This window comes from Excalfactoria chinensis, chromosome 16 (assembly GCF_039878825.1).
Source record: "Excalfactoria chinensis isolate bCotChi1 chromosome 16, bCotChi1.hap2, whole genome shotgun sequence".
Lineage (NCBI taxonomy): Eukaryota > Metazoa > Chordata > Aves > Galliformes > Phasianidae > Excalfactoria > Excalfactoria chinensis.
In genome coordinates this window covers 2,566,223-2,584,401 of record NC_092840.1, presented here as the reverse complement: position 1 = coordinate 2,584,401, position 18,179 = coordinate 2,566,223, and the positions used below count along the sequence as shown (strand labels likewise).

Here is an 18,179-nt window from a genome sequence, read left to right as displayed (position 1 = left end):
TTCTACTGATAGGTGTCTGAGAGGTCTAGTACCCATGGGGACTCACCGAGGTCCATTGTTTGAGGCTTAGAGTAGGGTTACCTCGCATTGCTCAGAGGTGGGGAGATCGTGAGATGACCTGACATCCAGAGACCTTCTAACCGAAGCTCTTCCAGGATCCTGTGTCTCTACAATGGCACTTGGCTGTGGGGCTCCCAGATGGGAGGTTCAGCCTGTTGCTTGTGGGGCTGAAATGGTGCTCATGGTGCTTGCTGTGAACAGCTGTAGGACCCTGACCATGGGCACGTCAGGCATCTGTCAACCTCCCAGCCTCTCCCAAGGGTCAGCCCAGGAACAGCCCAACCCTCCAAAGGGCCCGTGGGGACCATCAGTAGGGGAACTACACAGGGGATTGCTTCAGATTGCTGCCTTGAAGGCTCAAACAAAGCATTCACTTCATTCAAATGGCCGATATTCATGGGCAGGCACCCTTCAAGTCCCTCAGAAACCAGCAAGACCGGCTGGAAAGGAGTCCTGCAGCCTTGGGCTGTGCATTGGCATCTCTGCAGGGCTGGAAATCTTTGCGTGGTATCTTTTATTGCTTTACAGTAAACTGTTGGCCTATATCACTGAGACACCAACAGCTGAGACTCTCTCTCATACAGAACTGTTTTCCATTTCTTCCTGTGAGTTTTGGCAAAGGTCCACAGAGCAGCAGAGCAGATACTGCATGTGACTTTGCTGCTGTATTTTTCCCAAATCTTCTGCATCTTTCAGCCTCCTTCCTTGACTTCTTATTTATTTATTTTTCTGCATTTACTGTTGCATAAGTGTTGGCACGCTGCTCTCCTTGGATGCTCTCACCCTTGCCACTCAGTGACTTGGCTCTTCCCTGTTCCATTCCCTCTGCAAATGAGCTTGTCTGGGAGCTCTGCACAAACCTGATGTCTCTTTGAGGACTGGATGTAGCTCTCATAGCACATTCCTGGCTCATCCACAGGCACCTGCACAGGCTTGAGAGGTGAGCCCATATGAACCTCAGGTGTGCCCCATCTCCTGTGCTGCTCCAGGCCATGGATGAGCTCTGGGCAGCCTGGTCTGGTGGGGGCAGCCAGCCCAGGGCAGGGGTTGGGGCTGGGGGCTGTAAGGTCCCTTCTAAGCCAACCATTCTAGGAAATGGTTAATTCTAGCCTTCCCAAAGGCAGGCATTCAGAAAGTTATTAAAGCCTGGAGATGAACCAAGTGACGCCGGTGATTTAAAACTTCAGAAGGGTTTTTTCTGCCCCACGCAGGTGCCGAAGGACGCCTGAGGCCCGGTGCCAGCGGGCGGCTGCCATGCGAGGCTGTGCCCGTCCCCTCGCTGCTCTGCCCACCATCCCTGCTGTGTGCCCAGCACGGTGCTGCTCTGCTCACCATGGGAGGATGCTTCTCCAAGCCCAAGCCAGGTGAGATGGAGGGATGAGGGGATGTAGGTCAGCGGCAGCTCCACGGGGCACCGCTGGGGAATGTTAATTCTCTGCTCCTGCAGGGAGGATTACTGCCTGCTAATCCCCTGAATTCCTGTGCTCTGCCTTCAGCTGGACTCCTGTGGGGCTGTGGGGCACAAGAGGTTCTGTTGGAGGTTCTGGCATGTGCCCAGCCCTGATTCACTGCAATGCGTCCAGAAGCTGCTGGGACATCTCCTATCTTACCCCACAAACTCCTTTAGCACTTACTGGGGCCAGGTGGGCTCCTACTGTTAGGCAGCCTGAGGTGTTGGTGTGATATGGGTCATGTCTGTGAGCCACCAAGTGTCCCCAGCTGGCCATCCTGGCTTTGCAAGGCACGGGCACACAGGTTTTATTGAGACACAAAGAGAAAACGGAAGGTTGGTTTCTGCTGTGTGCAGAGGTTATTTCAGTGGCCATCGCTGTGCCCAAGGAACTGCACACTGTGGTCAAGTTTCTATCCTCCCACTCACTGTAAGTCTTCCCCTAGTGAGGAACCACTGCGGCCTTCCTTGTTAAAAAGGGAGAGCGCATCCAGGAATAAATGCCCCCATTGAATAAACTTGCAACAAAGTCCGCTGGCAGCTCCGCTTTATTTTGTATACCATCAGCAAGATTGTGTTTAATCTTGGGCTGATGCAGGAATAAAAGCGCTCTGCGGGCGCATTTCCTGAGCTGCATATTTTTGTGTCGAGCTGTATTTGCATAGCAGGGCAAGCTCTAAGAATGCCACCCTGTAATGGAACACTCCTTCTGCAGCTCTGTTTCTGATTAGCAGCCTTCAGGAGGTTTTGACAGCAGTTCCTCAGCCCCTTGTTAGCACACACTGCAATGCTTCACCCCAGTGCTTATAAAACCTCCGAGTGCACTGAGATAAACAGATACGGATTTGCAGATGCTGATGGTGCTGGCAAACGTTTCACAACCTGTTTGTGACGCTTGGTTTCCATGCTGCACTCACATTTCTCTATGCCAGAAAGACCTTTTGATGGGCAGAAAACCAGAGCAGGAGACCCGCAGCAGCAAACAACTGCATGCACTGATATAAATATCAGTGTTTAATTCAGAGCTTGCGTTCAAGTAGTGACGTAATCTCTTATCTTCAATGCTGCAGTCGTGTGACCCCAGACTCCATTCCGGAGCTTGGTTCCCAGTCTCTGCATAACTATTTTGGTGTTTGTGAGGGTGTGGGGGCTGCATGGCAAGGCTGTTCCTGTGCCTTACTGCCCTTGCCCTTGCTGCTGGGAGATGGTAATGCCTGGAGAAGCAGGGTGGAAGCAGGCACATTTATCTCACAATTTTGGGATTAACTCTACTATTTTTAATGAGAATGGTTTTGAGTTGCAGGCCACTAAAATAAGAGGGCAGCAGCCAGGTGCCCACCGTGTCCCACCACATCACACCATATCCCACCACATCTCACCATGTCTCACCACATCCCACCATGTCTACAACATCCCACCACATCCCATGACATCCACCAAGTCCACCACATCCACCACGATTCACTACAACCCACAATGTCCCACCACATCCCTCTGCATCCCTCCACATCCCACCACATCTCACCATGTCCCACCATGCGTCCCACTTCCTGCCTTGCCCACCACATTCCACCACATCCCACAATGTTCGCCATGTCCACATGTGATGTCATATGTCATTTGATTTGATTATATGTCCACCATGTCATCCACATTCACCACAACCCACAACATCCCACTACGTCCCACCACGTCCACCATGTTCCACCACATCCTACCACAGCCCTTCACATCACACCACATCCCACAGTACCCACCACATCCCAACATATTCCGTCTCTCTGAATCTGCTCATCGATTGTTTTTCCTTAACCTCTTTGGGTTGTGGGTTTTAACTTTTATCTTCTTTGCAGCTCATCCCATTTGTGACATTTACAAGACTAGGAAAGTGAAATACTCTCCCATGTGCTTGGGACAGCTCTTTGGTCTCAGGCAATTATGCCCAGCTCACTACAAATGTCCCCTGGTGTTTATTATAAATATTAATGACCGTAGTCTCGAGGGGTGCTTAGGAGATAAAGAGATATTTTATGCCTGCTTGACAGATATGGACATGAAATGCATTTTTAAACTCGCAGCTGTCACCTGGCATGATAGGTTTGAGATGTAAGAGCCTGGTTTCTCAGGCACATGCTGTGACCATCTCCCTGCTCTGTGGGGTTTGGTGGCACCTCAGTGATGCTCAGAGGCTCTTAATGAGTTGTGCTCAAGGAAAGACCAAATGGCTGGTCCCATGAATGGCCATTGTGGATATTTGCATTGAAGTAAGCTGCTTAGCCTCACACAGAAGCTCTGTGTTGCTACTCCCAGGGGTGGTCTCATTGCCCTGAGATCGTCCTTTCTCATGGTGCAGTAGCTTCCTCATTCAGTGCAGGTCTGACAACTTCTTGCACCAGCTTGGATGTGATCTGGGTGGCCTGGGTTGAGGTCTGGGAGGTCTGAGATGGAATCAGAGGGGTCTGAGATGAGATATGGCTCTCTGAACTTCCTATCCCAGTCCCCACCACCAAGGCCTTGTCTCTCCTCTCCTGGCCCCCAGTTTCATCACAGATGTTTCCCATCTGCTCTCATTAGCTCACCCTGGCCCTTGTGTCCAGTGTTCCCAGGAGAACCCTTGCAATTTGTGTTTCTTGTCTCCTGAGGACCTTTAATGTTCTTCAGTTCTCCTGGACCTCTCCACAACGCTGCATGGGTATGAGGGATTCTTATTATGGAGAGCAGCTTTCTGGTCTCTTCTGGGAAGCCATCCCTTGACTTTCTGCTAACATTTATGGCCAAGGGAGCTTTTATTGTCAAACCTGTTAAACAGTTTAAACCTAAATAAACCAGACAGTTCTTGCTTTTGCTGAAGATTCTCTCTATGCTGAAAACCTCATGCAGAAACAGCGTTGAGCATTTTTAATACTGGTTCCTTATTAAAGCCATCTAATGAAGCAGTTTTATACACCATGCAGTGTTGGCTTTCTCTTCCAGTTAATGTTATCTACCAACAAACAAAGGATTTTTTTGAAGCCTCTCTGAGCCCTAGAGGCCTTGGCATGCTCACACTTAACTGCCTGAAGCTATGTTCCATTAAACAGGACAGGAGGAGTGACAGAGGGATTGCTTTGCACCAGTGACTAATGCCTGCTTGCAAGAGTATTTACTTCATGCATGCAAAGGTGCACAGCTGAGAAAGAGCAGTGCAATCATGGAATTGGGTAACCAAGCTAAGTTTGGTATCAGATGTTTTATCTTCCCATGCAAGACAACAAAAAAACATCAATTCTGTTGACATCTTCCAGCCCCTTTTGAGATCCAAGGGAGGAAGGAGAGGCAGAATGGCAGCAAAACTTCAGGCTTTGTTTTAGTGAAGATTTCTGTTTGTTCCTGCAGTTGAAGTGAAAATTGAGGTTGTGATACCTGAGAAGGAGAGGAGCAAGGAGGAGATGTCACCCAACGGGAAAGCCAGCCCATTGGTTTACAAAGTCAACGGGACCGCCCGGCATTACCATCTCGAGGAGCATCCCATTGCCAGCAATCCCTACCACAACCCAAAAGACGTAGTGGAAGCATCTGTGTGCCACGTGAAGGACCTGGAGAACGGACAGTAAGTGCCTAAAATCTTCATAGGTAGTTTTAAAAGTCCCAGAAGAAAGCTTGGAGCCAAAACCAAACCTTCCTCCTGGCTCCTCAGTTTCTTGAGATAATAATTTGACTTAGTAAATACCATCACAGGTGAGTGACATCTACTGCTCTTTACCCCAGTGATGTGATCTTGAGGGTCAGCCCACCATTCTGAGCTCTACACGGTGCAGATGTAGCCTGATGGCTGCTGGGGTTATTGCAGCCAGGAGATGCTGGGTGCCCACGGAGACAACTTCTGGCCATGTTTGGGGTGCTCCTAAAAGAGTGTTCTGCTTTGGTGCCCTGCTGCAAGAAGGAGGTTGGAAAACTAGGGCTTAGATAAATACATTGCCTGGAAATGTGCAGTACAACAGAGCAAAAAGTTGCTGAGGGTGAGGAGTGTGCAAGAATCATTAAGGTTGGGAAAGATCTCTAAGGTCATCTAGTCCTTTACTTACCTGGCTGTAGCAGAAAGATCTTTGGTCAAACAGGCAACTGCTAAAGCAAGGCCTTTTTTCCCCTAACAATTTCTAGCTCAAAGTAGAGCTGTGTGAGAAGGTCCTATGGCTCATAAGCAATAGGTGAGGCCAGAGGAGTCCCTTCCTTCCCTGGATCTCGGAGGGATACTCAGGGATGCTGATTTCAAGGGCAAGAGAACAGAGTGTCCACCTTGGGGTCAGCACAGCCGTGTGGCACTGGTCACTCTCTGGGTCTTTGGGACTGAACACAGTGGGGACTTTGCAGCTTCCTGTGTATTACCTTTGAGATGCCAGCTCTTGTTTTTGCCTCTTTCAGATCATGCAGTTCCTTGGGTAAGTTGTAAACTCTCTCACTTATCTTATCTCCTGACAAAGTTATGGTTGTCATTTAACGAGAAGCACAGGATTTATCTGAAGTGCTGAGGAATGCAGCAGGACTTGTACTGCTCTAATGTGAGTTGTGCTGACTGAAGGACATCCCTGTGCCAAGTGTCCTGCTCAGGAGTGGGGCTGCCAGCTGGTGGGGCAGATGGCTCCCAGGGCAAGTAGAATGAGCTCCCTGCCCCTCTGCTTCCCCCCCACATCTGCACTTTGCTCTGCATTTCATGAGGTGTCTCAGGGCTGGCAAGTGAGAGATGTCAACCAGTACCTGGTGGGAGCTATAGTGGCGAGGCTGGTCTCTTTTCAGTAGTGCGTGGGGACAGGACTAGGGGCAACGGGCTGAAACTCCAGCATAGGAAGTTCCGCACGAATGTGCGCAAGAACTTCTTTACAGTGAGGGTGACGGAGCACTGGAACAGGCTGCCCAGGGAGGTGGTGGAGTCTCCTTCTCTGGAGATATTCAAGACACGCCTGGACGCCTACCTGTGCGACGTGGTGTAGGCAGCCTGCTTTGGCAGGGGGGTTGGACTCGATGATCTCTAGAGGTCCCTTCCAACCCCTATAATTCTGTGATTCTGTGATTCTGTGACCTGAATGGAGGTTGAAAGCAGGAGGGGGTCGTTAGGGGATAATTGATAGCATGCCAGGAAATGGCCAAGGGGAGGTTCTGATTGGGTGTCACAATGAATTTCTTCATGGAGAGGATGGTCTGGCAGAGGACTGTGCTGCCCAGAGGGGCAGTAGGGTCCCCATCCCTTGAGGTATTTAGAAGTGGATGTGGCACTAAGGGACATGGTTTGGTGCTGGGATTCATTAGGTCAGACTGATGACTGGACTTGATGATCTTGAAGGTCTTTTCCAACCTAGATGATGTTTTGAAATGCTTCTTTCCAGCAATGATAACGTAATTAACCACATATCCAGTAGATGAGGGCACTGCGGTGCCTTTCTTGGTTTTGCAAGCAGGGTGTGCTTTTGCCTAGGGCAGGGCTGACAACACCTGTGAGCAACCCAGAGTCAGTGGCAGGTGGGCTGGAGGAAGGGGGAGGTGGGCAGAGTGGGACCAGGCTGCAGCACGAGGTGAGGGAATGACATTAGTTCTACCATCATCTCTGTGCTCCTCTCCTCAGGATGCGTGAGGTGGACTTGGGCTGCGGGAAGGCACTGCTGATCAAGGAAGGTGGCGAGTTCTATGCTATGGGACACAAATGCCCCCACTATGGGGCCCCGCTGGTTAAAGGTCAGTCTGTGCCCCTTGCTGTATGAGTCAACATGGGAAGCAAAGTGTTTGCAAAGCAGTCAGCCACGGGGATGGAGCAGTGCCGTGCCTCTTGCTCTGCTTCATCCCATCTTTGGGCTGGTCTAAATCTTTCAGCAGCAAAAATACATGTCTGTGGTTTCAGTGGGGTGACAGCAGTTCACTCTGCCACAAACCAGCTCCTTTGGGCAGGGAAAGCCAAAGTCCAAGGCAGCGGTGCCTGAGCAAACACAAGGAATAACCCTGTTGCTCTGGATGTGTGATTTCCTGACAGCTTGTAGGCTCCATGTTGCATCAGGTTCTGTTCTCAAGTAGGCTTGCTCTAAGGGATGCTCTGCTTTGAGGCACAGCTTGCTTGGGCTGGTGCTGGGTTTATAGTCCTGAGTGCAGAACCCAGGAGACTGTGGCCTATCCCTGCAGGCAAGGGATGTATCACCACTGTTCTGCTGTCCTTTGTGCAGGGGTTTTGTCCAAAGGAAGGGTCCGTTGCCCCTGGCACGGGGCTTGCTTCAACATTGGCACTGGGGACATTGAGGACTTTCCTGGCTTGGACAGCCTGCCCAGGTTCCAGGTGAGACCTTTGTTCCTATCAGCACTGCCTCTGGGGAAGTGTGGGGCCAGCACATGTCAGAATGGGCCTGTGGGCTCTCCTCACACCTCTTCCCTGTCCTGCAAACTTCTGCTCTTTGTCACCCTCAGGTGAAGATCGAGAAGGAGAAGGTGTACATCCGGGCGAGCAAGCAGGTGAGAGGCAGAGTTGCCCCAGAAGCAAAGCCAGAGGCTGGCTCTGTGTGCTGATGGGGGAATGCTGCTCTTTAGGCTCTCTGGCAGGGGAAGAAGTGTCTGAGCAGATGGATATGTGAGCATCCAGAATGGGGAAACCCAAAGTCTCAAGCAACAGTCCTCTCCTCTCAGCCATTTGGCCTCATCAGCTGCATCTGAACATGGTGTAGCAATGCAGGTCACATAGTCCATCAGCTCCCTAGAGCATTAAAGGCATTATGAGCTCAGGTGCAGGCTGAAGTTCCTGATAGAACTTTGGCATTTCCATTTCCCTTGCTGACTGCAGGATCACACAACGGTCCTCCTGTGCTGCTTTTCCTGTTGTTTTTCCCAGTGCTTTGTCCTTGCATGAATTTGCCAACAGCAATAGATATGTTTTGCTTTTGGACCTGGGAAGGAGTGTAGTGCACAGGGTAATGGGAAGGCATTTGGTTGAGCATGGGTTTGGAGTCCTCATTGGGTGCAAGGATGTGGGTGTTCCCTAGTTAGAAGTTGCCCCCAGTTCCTGCCTGGCTAATGACTGTTCTTGTTGGTGGCATTAGGCACTTCAGACACAGAGGAGGACAAAGATGATGGCAAAGTGCATCTCCTTGAGCAACTACAACCTGAGCAGTACCAACGTGCTGATCATCGGTGCAGGTATCGAGTGGCATGCTCTGGGACAGAAGTGTGTGTCCCCTCCCAGCGTGGGTGTCAGAACAGCAGGACATCCAGACTGGCTTAAGTAATATGTCTCAGAGGTGTCTGAGAGAAGGGAGTCTGGAGGCACCCCGCATAGTTGTGCTGACATGATGCATTGTAGGTAAGGTGCACAGCTTGCAGAGCAGGATACTAAACCAACATGCAGTTAGCAACTTCTAGAAGTCCAGGGACTTGAAAGTCAAAGAGGAGCTGCAGTCTGAAGCACATTTTCTGTTCCTTGTACCCATACTGTTTGTTGATAAGAGCTGAAGCATGACTCCCACTGGCCAAGGGCAGTTGGGCTCTCTGGGGAGCATGGGGTGGCTGTGGGTAAACAGTCATCCAAATCCTGAACCAAGCTGCTCAAGAAGTGGTGGTCGTTGTTGCTGAAAGAACTTTCTCAGCCTTGACCAGCTAAGCTGACAGCTCTTCCTAAAGGCCAAGGTCTGTTCTGGTAAGCAGGAAAGGAGCTCTCAAAACTAGCTGGGTGGGAAGAGAATACCACAGTCCATTGCATTGGGTTGCTTAAGGATGCCCACTGCTGTACTGCACTGCTGGGCTTAGAAATACACCCCACTGACTCCGTGCAAATCCATGTCAGTTCAAATGAGTTCTTTCTACCAAAACCTAAGTTTGTAGGGGTAAAGGATTCAGGCCATCAGATACAGTGTATGCATGGCTGGTGTGGATCTTCCTTCTTTCTTAGGTGCAGCTGGGTTAGTCTGTGCAGAGACCTTGCGCCAGGAGGGTTTCTCAGACAGGATCGTCATGTGCACGATGGACAGACACTTGCCCTATGACAGACCGAAGCTCAGCAAGGTTTGTAGTCCGAGTTTTGACAATTGCCCTTTGATATTTCTATTCATTGCACAGTTATGTTTCTCCTTAATTCATCCTGAAAGGTGGAGCACAAAAGGGGAGTTGTACAGACTCTGAGCAAGGGTTTGCCTGCACAGAAACCAGGGCATTCTCCATAGTTCTGCCAGCAGCCATCTTGGCCTGCTTGTTCCTGGATGGATCCTCTTACAGTGTTCTTCAATCAAATCTTTAGAGAAATGAAATGGGGCAATATTCTGATCCCATTTTTATTCCTGACCAAGGCTTTGCTTGTTATCAGACAACAACTCAGGTTTAACAGCAACATCTTAAAGCTGGACTTCAGGCAGTGTGTGTATTCCCCTTTATGTCCCTTTACTTATCCCAGGGAGCTGGTACTCAACAGTCGGAGCTTCTAACTCAGCTTGCAGCCCCAAAATGAAGCCTTTTTCAAAGGAATGCAAAGATACACGTGGCTTTTTGAGAGCACTGGAAAGATCCATTAGAGGAGTAGCACGTAAAACTGTATGCTGCAGGCTTCTTGCCTCCTGAAACAGAATCATTGCCCTTCCTCTTGCTGAATGTCTGTTATCAGCCCATTCTAAGCTTCTTCAGACTGCTCCCCTCTGTGCCCTTTGGACCATGACTCCTTGGTGTCTCGCACTGGAGAGCAGCAAAGCCTTCAGGGCTTCTGCACTGCTCCACACTGCCCTCCTCACACACCAGCATGGGAACCTGCACTCCCAAGCCGTGGGACCAGAAGTTCCTCTCTTAGTAAACACCAAATGTTTAAAGAACTCTCAGTAAAACTCGTATGACCCCGAACCTGCCTCAAGATACAAATTTCTTCTGAGTACACGGTTACCTGAAGTCATGGGAAGGGAGTGCCCCCTGCTCCCAACCAAATGGAGGTGAAGGGCTTTGCACGTCCGTCCCTCGTATGCAGCTGGTGCTAAGGGTGTAGGTGGTGAAGCCCTTGGTTCATGGAGGAAATCTCTTAACAAGGACTGATTTCAGATCGTAGAGTCGTAGAGTCACAGAATGGTTTGAGCTGGGAGTGACCTTGTGCTGGGAGCAGGCCTTGCTCCGCTTGCTTTTTCAACTCACAGCTGTTGACAGAACAATGCATTGTATTTCTTTTTGTAGTCAATGGATTCCCACCCAGAGCAGATCGCCCTGCGCCCCAAGGAGTTCTTCCGCACGTACGACATCGAGGTCCTGACTGAAATGCAGGTAAGGAGAATCCCACTCATACACTGTGGTCTTACCTGCTGACTCCCTTATTCCCTGGGCTGTTCTGTGCCCCTGAGCTCAGTCTGAGGTTGTTCAGAAGCAGAATGAATGCAATCCTTCCCTGAGCGAACACCATGGCGATTGCCATTTCTTACCTGCCATTTGCTGAGCATCCTTGCATGGATTTGGGGTGACCAGCTGGCCTCTGAATGGGGCAGTCTGCCTGCGAGCCCCCTGAAAATGATGAATCAAGTATTTTCTCCTGTCATTTTATTTATACTGGGAGTTCTTCAATGATTTGTAAAGGTCAAATAGAAGGATATTAGGTCTGGGTTGGTTGAGCTGCCAATAGGAACCAAACCTCAAAACCAAGGGGACTACTCAAGAATTAAGAAAGAAAGCCTGTGTTATGGGTAGAACAGAAAATGAGAGTTCTGCAGGGAAAGAGACCAGATGGTAGTTCGTTAGGTGGTCCAGGCCAGGCAGAGCATCACCATTCTCTCAAAGATCTGCCATTCACAGTGCAGATGTTGGCTTTTTGGAGAGGTTCACAGAGTTGAGGTTTACAGAGAAGTAATCCTAAGGCTGGAGTGTGCTACCACCAGTACAGCTCAATAACCTGAGACATGGATGGGCAGGCTCTGGCTCAGCAAGTGGCATCTCAGTGGGTATCTAAGATTTCATCCCTTGACATGATTTAGAAATGATTTCAGGCTGCGGCTGTGGATGTCAAGAACAAGACGGCTGTGTTCAAGGATGGATTTAAGATGGAGTACAACAAACTGCTGATAGCGACTGGAAACACGTAAGCTGCAGAGAAACATTTCAAAGATGAGAGAAACTATTATATCTGAGAATCTGAGGAGCTTGTGCCTGAGGATAAGGGATCACACGCGGCACTTCAGAAACCAAATCTGCTTGCAAAAACACATGTAGGATAGGACTGTATCTCTCTTTCTGGCTGTGTTGCATGTATCTGCTCAATCAAAGCTGAGAATCAAATAATACATTCACTGGAATTTCCACCTTTCATTTCTGGCCGATCTTAAGGCCTTTTGGGTCCCTGTGCCTGGCTTCCTTGCAAACATGTGCTGCTGCCATATCAGTTGGTAGGCTGATGCTGGGCAATGGAGCACTGCAGCCAAATGCACCCACCACCTATGGAGGTGTATAAGCCTTTGGAAGTAACTTGAAAATCCTCATGTACAAGCTCTGAGTACACTGGGTAAGTGTTTTTAATGTACCTGAATTATTTAGGATCTTCAGTCCCACTTCCAGATGGGAATCACATATCCAAGGGCTGGATATTTAAAAATACATAAGCCCCAGTGAATGCATGAGGGTGACAGGATTAACCTGCTTCTGAAGCCTCATCTGCACAGACTTATAAAGCCTTTAAAATGGGTCCCCAAAGCTTCTGCTGAAGGGTAGATTTGGCTGTGTCCCACCGGGCTTCTGAAAATTGAATTGCATGACAGCAGTGAAACTTAAAGTTACAAAGCAGGAATCATCCTGCATCGTGCTCCACTTCCCTGCTCAGAGCTTATCCTGGCCCTGTAATGTTGTCCCACCAAACAGATGCATGAGGGCTGTTGATGGGGCCGAGGGTTCATCATAGAATGGGTTGAAAGGGACCTCAAGGATCATGCAACTCCAGCCCCTCTACTGCAGGCAGGGCTGCCGACCTCCATATCTGATACTAGACCAAGCTGCCCAGGACCCCATCCAGCCTGGTCTTGAACACCTCCAGGGATGGGGTATCCACAGCCTCTTGGTTGTGGTTCTTGCCATTGTCCTCCAGTGTTCAGGTTTTGCATGTTATGTCTCCAGCAGTGTGGCAATATGGGGTGTTTTGGCTGCATCTGGTTGCCTTGATGGGCTGCAGACAGCCAGGCCAAGGTGTCTGCAGGAGCCCAGCCCAATTAGCCCTTCATTTATGTTTTCAGACCCAAAGCTCTCAGCTGTAAGGGCAAGGAAGTGGAAAACGTTTTCAACATCCGGACGCCGGAAGATGCAAACCGCGTGGTGAAGTTGGCAGCCAGCAAGAACGTGGTCATAGTGGGGGCTTCCTTCTTGGGTGAGCTCTTGTTTTGCATGGGATTTGAGAGACCAGTTGCAAACTGCAGGTCATCAAAGAGAACGGTTTCCAAAAACTCCCATAGAAAGAAAATGTATTGCAGAGGCTTTCTGTGCAATCATCAGCACCAAAACTGGTCAACAAAAATCCCTAAAGAAATAAAAATATTGAGGTCACAAGGGCTGTTTTCATCCAGTAGCTCCTTACTTCTAAAACATTGTCAGCCATGAGGAATGTTTCTCTCTTCCTTCATCTGTGGTCCATTACCAAATGGATCCTGTGGCACGCTGGGACTTTATTAGGGCCTATTGCTTACCTCCCTAAGGTCCTCCCATGGCTTCCACCTGTAAGAATAAATTAATGTGAATGATAAATCCCATACGATACTCAGTGGTTCTATGAAAGTGGTGTGGCCCAAGGCTGGGAGTGGGGACAGCACTGGGCCACTGGGATGTGCTTGTGTTCCCCAGGGATGGAGGTGGCCGCCTACCTGACGGAGAGAGCCCACTCGGTGTCTGTGGTGGAGCTGGAGGAGGTCCCGTTCAAGAAGTTCTTTGGAGAGAGAGTTGGCCGTGCTGTCATGAAGGTGACTTTGCTTTCCTGTCCTGGCGTTGGGTTTGGTGAAATGAGTGGGTTCTGCTGGTTTAACTTGCGGGTGAAGTTGTTATTAGGAGTGGATTTATTGATGGAGCCGTGGAGGTGCTCCATGCTGCAAGCCCTCTAAAGACTGGGATGGGAGCCTCTCTGGGGTGTGCATGGATGGGGATGGGCCTCTTGCAATGGAACCTCATGGGAACCTGACAGTGGGCGGGGGTAGTGGAGGCTGAGGTACACCCACTCTTCCCACAGATGTTTGAGACCAACAGGGTGAAGTTCTACATGCAGACTGAGGTGTCAGAACTCCGGGAGCAGGAGGGCAAGGTATGGTGTGGCAGTGGGTCAGAAACAAGAGGTGGCCATAGTGCCACATATCACACCATGGGGCTGCTGTCTCCTTCAGAGCCAGGTTTATGCCCTCTCTTTCCAAGCCCCTGAGATTTCTACTCCTGGGCTTAGCCCACAGGTGGGAACATGTTCCAGACATGGTGTTTGGGGTGGTAACATTGCTCTGAGATCCTGGAGGGGCAGAGGGAGCATCAAGAATAACCCTGCTGGGACGCTTCCTGGTTCAAGCTTTAACCCTGTCCTTAGAAAGCACCTGCAGGACTCCCTCAGAGGGCCCCAAAACTCCTCCTGTTGCCATTATAAGGGGTTATACTCAACTTGCATGTCAGAAATGAAGTGAGATACCAGCTTGGCTTGCTACTGCTGCAGGGTTTTACTTTGTTGACTCTGAAATAACTGCACTTTCCCCCTCTCTCCCATAAAGCTGAAGGAGGTGGTGCTGAAGAGTGGGAAGGTCCTGCGTGCAGATGTTTGTGTTGTTGGTATAGGTAAGGGGACTTTGCTGTGAGTACACTGTGAGGTCCTTGGGGTACACTGGGGCACACTGGGGAGCCTCTGGAGCATGCTAGAGAAAGAAGGGGAGCCCTGGTAGTACTCAGGGTGCCCTAGAGAACACCAAGTCCCAGGGTGCTGCTTTATTGACTGCTCCACAACAGAGCAGTTTGTGGAGTCTGGAGGAAAAAAGGTCCTTTGCTTTCTCCCACAGGTGCAGTGCCAGCAACGGGGTTTCTCAAGCAGAGTGGCATCAACATTGACTCCAAAGGCTTCATCGTGGTCAACAAGGTGAGCACAGTGGTGCAGCCAACGCCTCCAAGCTGGACTTGCCTTGGGCTCTGGGCTACCAGCACTGGGACAGTCTGTCTCCAGATGCTTAGATTATGGATACTGCCATGTGTGTGGTTTACAAAGCCCATCTTGGTGCTGTGGGTGTCCACATCTGCACACCTCCCACCCCGGAGGACCTTGATAAGTTCCCTGCCAGCTGCCCATGGTAGGGTGAAAATCCCACCAAGGTGCCCTTCTGCTTCCTCTTGTCAGATGATGCAGACCAACATCCCTGGAGTGTTTGCAGCTGGTGATGCTGTCACGTTCCCACTGGCCTTGAGGAACAATAAGAAAGTGAATGTCCCCCACTGGCAGATGGCCCACATGCATGGTAGGTGCATCTGAGTGCCTTCGCTTTGCACAATAAACTGCTTGTGGGGAAGAACCGTATCCATATCCATGGGAAATTTCTAACCCTTTAGGAAGAGAATGGGGCAATTGAATGCAGGGAAACAGAGTAGATGTAGGAAACATTGGGAAAAATATATTTCTCCCATCCTCACACTTGGCTTGGGCTCAGAGCTTCCTCACTTACTCTGCTGTTTCTTGTCTTCCAGGCCGTATTGCAGCACTGAATATGCTGGCCCATGGCACGGAGATCAGCACAGTCCCCTATTTGTGGACTGCAATGTTTGGGAAAAGCATTCGATATGCAGGTGAGGGATTCCCTGGGGCTGCTGTGGAACTGTTTTGGGACACAGAAGTCATGGCCACCTTGCAGAGCCAATTCCAGCCCCCTCAGCTGGTCCAGGGTGATGTGCAGGGACACTTTTTGCTAAGGCCAGAGCTGTGTCCAGAGGAAAGAAGTGAAGACCAGTCTTTAATTCCATGGTCAAACGAAGTAAATGACAAGCAGACCAAGACATTTGCTATGGAAATGGATTTCTTAGCAACAAGGCTTCTCCTACTCATAATAATTTCATCTTTCAGGCCACGGGGAAGGATTTGATGATGTCGTCATTCAAGGGGACTTGGATGAACTGAAGTTTGTAGCATTTTATACCAAGTAAGTGTTTCTCCTCTCCACGTCCATTTGTCTCAGCTTGTTCCTCTAGGCTGGAAATTAGTTTTGCTAGAGCTTCTTCCAGTCAATTCTGCTCCAATCTGGACACTGAGGTTGCAGGACATTAATAAATTGCACATAGAAATGCATTAATGCCAGGCACTGGAGAAGCGACGTGCTGAGTATTTCTCTCCAGCAAACAGTCTCCTTTGAAGCTTCTTCCCACCCTTCCTTTCCATCCTTAGGGCACAACAGGTGCAGCTATTTATCCCAACCCTAATTAGAAAGGAAATGCCAGAGCACTTGAATAAAACATCTGTGGAGCTCTTTCAAGAGCAAGGTGAATAATCCCCTGCATGGTGCGGGGCCTCATGCTGGGGCTGCGGGGCGGGCGCTGAGCGCTGCCTTCTTCTGCCACCCAGGAGGGGCCCCAGGAGATGGCTTTGGTGTGGCAGGACAGCACCGTGCGCCGAGAGCTGGAGGTACTGAGGGGTCCAGCGGGCTTCTCTCAGCCACAGCCCCATCTCTGCCTCTGCCAGAGGTGGTTGGGAGCGTTCCTTTCCTCCTTTTCTTGTCACTTGGTGATGGTCCTGCTACTGGTGCTAACGCTTTTGGATGAGGATGCTGTCCCCAAGTGGCCGTCTCCTGTTTTCCACGTCTACCTGTTGGCTTAGGCTCTTCTTCTGGTGCGTGCTGGTTCTTGCATGAAATGCTGGTGATGCCCATTGCTGGAGCCTGCCCTGAGCATCAGCTTTCACAATGGAACTCTTTTCTTCTCCAGAGTTTGAAGAATAAGACTGTTTATCCCCATACAGAACTGAGGATGAGCTGCTAAGGGCTCTGTGCAGGGACAGGGTGCTCTGCAGTTGTCCCCATGGGACACCGCAGCACCTGCAGTAGAACAGACCAACCCCAAGCTCTTGGGGTGAGCAGTGAGCAGCTGTAGTTGCCTTCCCCATGGCACCCCCTTTTCTACTGCATTGAACCCTACAGAAGAAGGGAAGGCCAGGTGCAGATGGTGCTCATCCCCAGCAATTTACGGCCTTTAGGCCAAGAACTCTGATTACTCCCCATCCCAGCTGCAGAAAGGGCACCCTTGTTGGCCTCAAAAGACCTCTTGATGAAGAAGAGGGACTCCTGCTGGCCTCAAACAAAATGTTTCAAAGCCACTGCTGACGTGAGGTGCTCCAGTTCACTGCTGCCCTGCACACTATTTCACAGAAGGACCACCTGCCCCTTGTCTTGCTGATGGGAATGGTTGCCTGTGTGGGTACACAACAGCATCTCACAGTGAGGAGGGAACCTCCTGGATTAGCTGTCAGTGCAGGGTCCCACAGCCCCTGAGTTTATTGTGTTCCAGCAGATACCCCCAGTCCAGGGTGCTCTTCTTGGGGGCTGTATTGGATATTAGTGATCTTCTGAGGGATGTGAGTTGCTGGGCATGGTGGTGATGGGTTGCTGGTTAGTTAGCCTGGATGATCTTGTTTTTTTCCAACCATAATGATTCTATGATTCACTTGCAGTTGCACAGAGGACAGAGTGTAGTTAAAAACAGCATCCAGCCTATGATTTGCTGGCTGCTTGCTCACTCTTGCTGTTTTGTGCATGCATTAATGGATAAAACATGGAACAAACAGTGGAAAAGCTGCAGTGTGTCTGGAACAGGTTCTGAGCTCCCAGTCTGGACAGGGAAGCTGTGGTGGTGTTTCTCTGTGGCAGTGGATTAATCCTGGTTTATTGGGTGCTTCCACACTAAGCAACGTCTCCAGTGTTTAATATTTCACTCGTGCATCTTCCCTGATCTTTACGTTGTTCATTCTGTTACTAATTGTGAATCAGACTTTGCAGATTTACACTCAGGCTGCTGCAGATCTCAGAGCAGAGGAACCTTCCTCCTTTGCTTTGTGACCTTTACCCAAAGCTCCTCTGGTGTTCTTACACCTTTTCTTCTGCTTCGTTCATTTCCCATTCACCTTTTGATCTCACCTTATACCACCACCACTGGGGTATGGTCAGCCAGACTGGGACACACTGCTCCACTGTCAGCTCCATCTCTTCTGTTGTTTCCCCCATGTGCCTCAGTCCCTGGGCAGTGGCACAGAGGCAGCTCTAGGCACCCTGGTGAGCATCACCAGGCCAATATACAAACTTCAATCAGACCACAGTGGGGTCAACCAGCTCCGAGCCCTCTTCTGTCCTTGTCCCACACCATAGTCACTGCTCACACCTCAGGACAGGTCCCGTTTTCCTTTGCTCCCTGCCTCTCTCCAGCATGTTGCTTTTGGGTGATGGAGTTGTCCATGTTTGGGCTGCCCTGACCTCTCTGCTCTCCGGCCCTAGGAGCGATGAGGTGGTGGCTGTGGCCAGCATGAACTACGACCCCATTGTCTCCAAGGTGGCCGAGGTCCTGGCTGCTGGCAGGGCCATCCGAAAGCGTGATGTGGAGTAAGTACATGTGCTGTGCCAAGAGCTGGGCTGGGGAGGAGTCTGGAGAGGGCCGCCTAACCCTGAATGTCTTTTCTCTCTCTGTCTCCTGCTGCATTTGCACCTTTTAGGCTGTTTGTGCGTCATGGCAAGTACGT

At 50.2% G+C, this 18,179-nt stretch overlaps 1 protein-coding gene across 5 annotated transcripts in view; it reads left to right on the top strand.

Moving 5' to 3' along the window:
• The window catches only part of AIFM3 (AIF family member 3), a 42,612-nt gene that overhangs the window by 22,804 nt on the left and 1,629 nt on the right, over positions 1-18,179 (top strand). For 3 of the 5 annotated variants that reach the window (XM_072350670.1, XM_072350671.1, XM_072350674.1), the window contains exons 2-20: positions 1,272-1,424; positions 4,886-5,099; positions 7,107-7,216; positions 7,696-7,805; positions 7,934-7,978; positions 8,560-8,656; positions 9,405-9,517; positions 10,661-10,747; positions 11,461-11,552; positions 12,694-12,824; positions 13,295-13,410; positions 13,674-13,745; positions 14,194-14,257; positions 14,476-14,552; positions 14,808-14,925; positions 15,152-15,250; positions 15,525-15,600; positions 17,938-18,042; positions 18,153-18,173. In XM_072350670.1, coding sequence (XP_072206771.1) covers positions 1,272-1,424; positions 4,886-5,099; positions 7,107-7,216; positions 7,696-7,805; positions 7,934-7,978; positions 8,560-8,656; positions 9,405-9,517; positions 10,661-10,747; positions 11,461-11,552; positions 12,694-12,824; positions 13,295-13,410; positions 13,674-13,745; positions 14,194-14,257; positions 14,476-14,552; positions 14,808-14,925; positions 15,152-15,250; positions 15,525-15,600; positions 17,938-18,042; positions 18,153-18,173 — 1,900 coding nt within the window. The remainder of the gene's footprint in view (positions 1-1,271; positions 1,425-4,885; positions 5,100-7,106; positions 7,217-7,695; positions 7,806-7,933; positions 7,979-8,559; positions 8,657-9,404; positions 9,518-10,660; positions 10,748-11,460; positions 11,553-12,693; positions 12,825-13,294; positions 13,411-13,673; positions 13,746-14,193; positions 14,258-14,475; positions 14,553-14,807; positions 14,926-15,151; positions 15,251-15,524; positions 15,601-17,937; positions 18,043-18,152; positions 18,174-18,179) is intronic. The other 2 variants (XM_072350673.1, XM_072350675.1) reach the window with 1 other exon arrangement.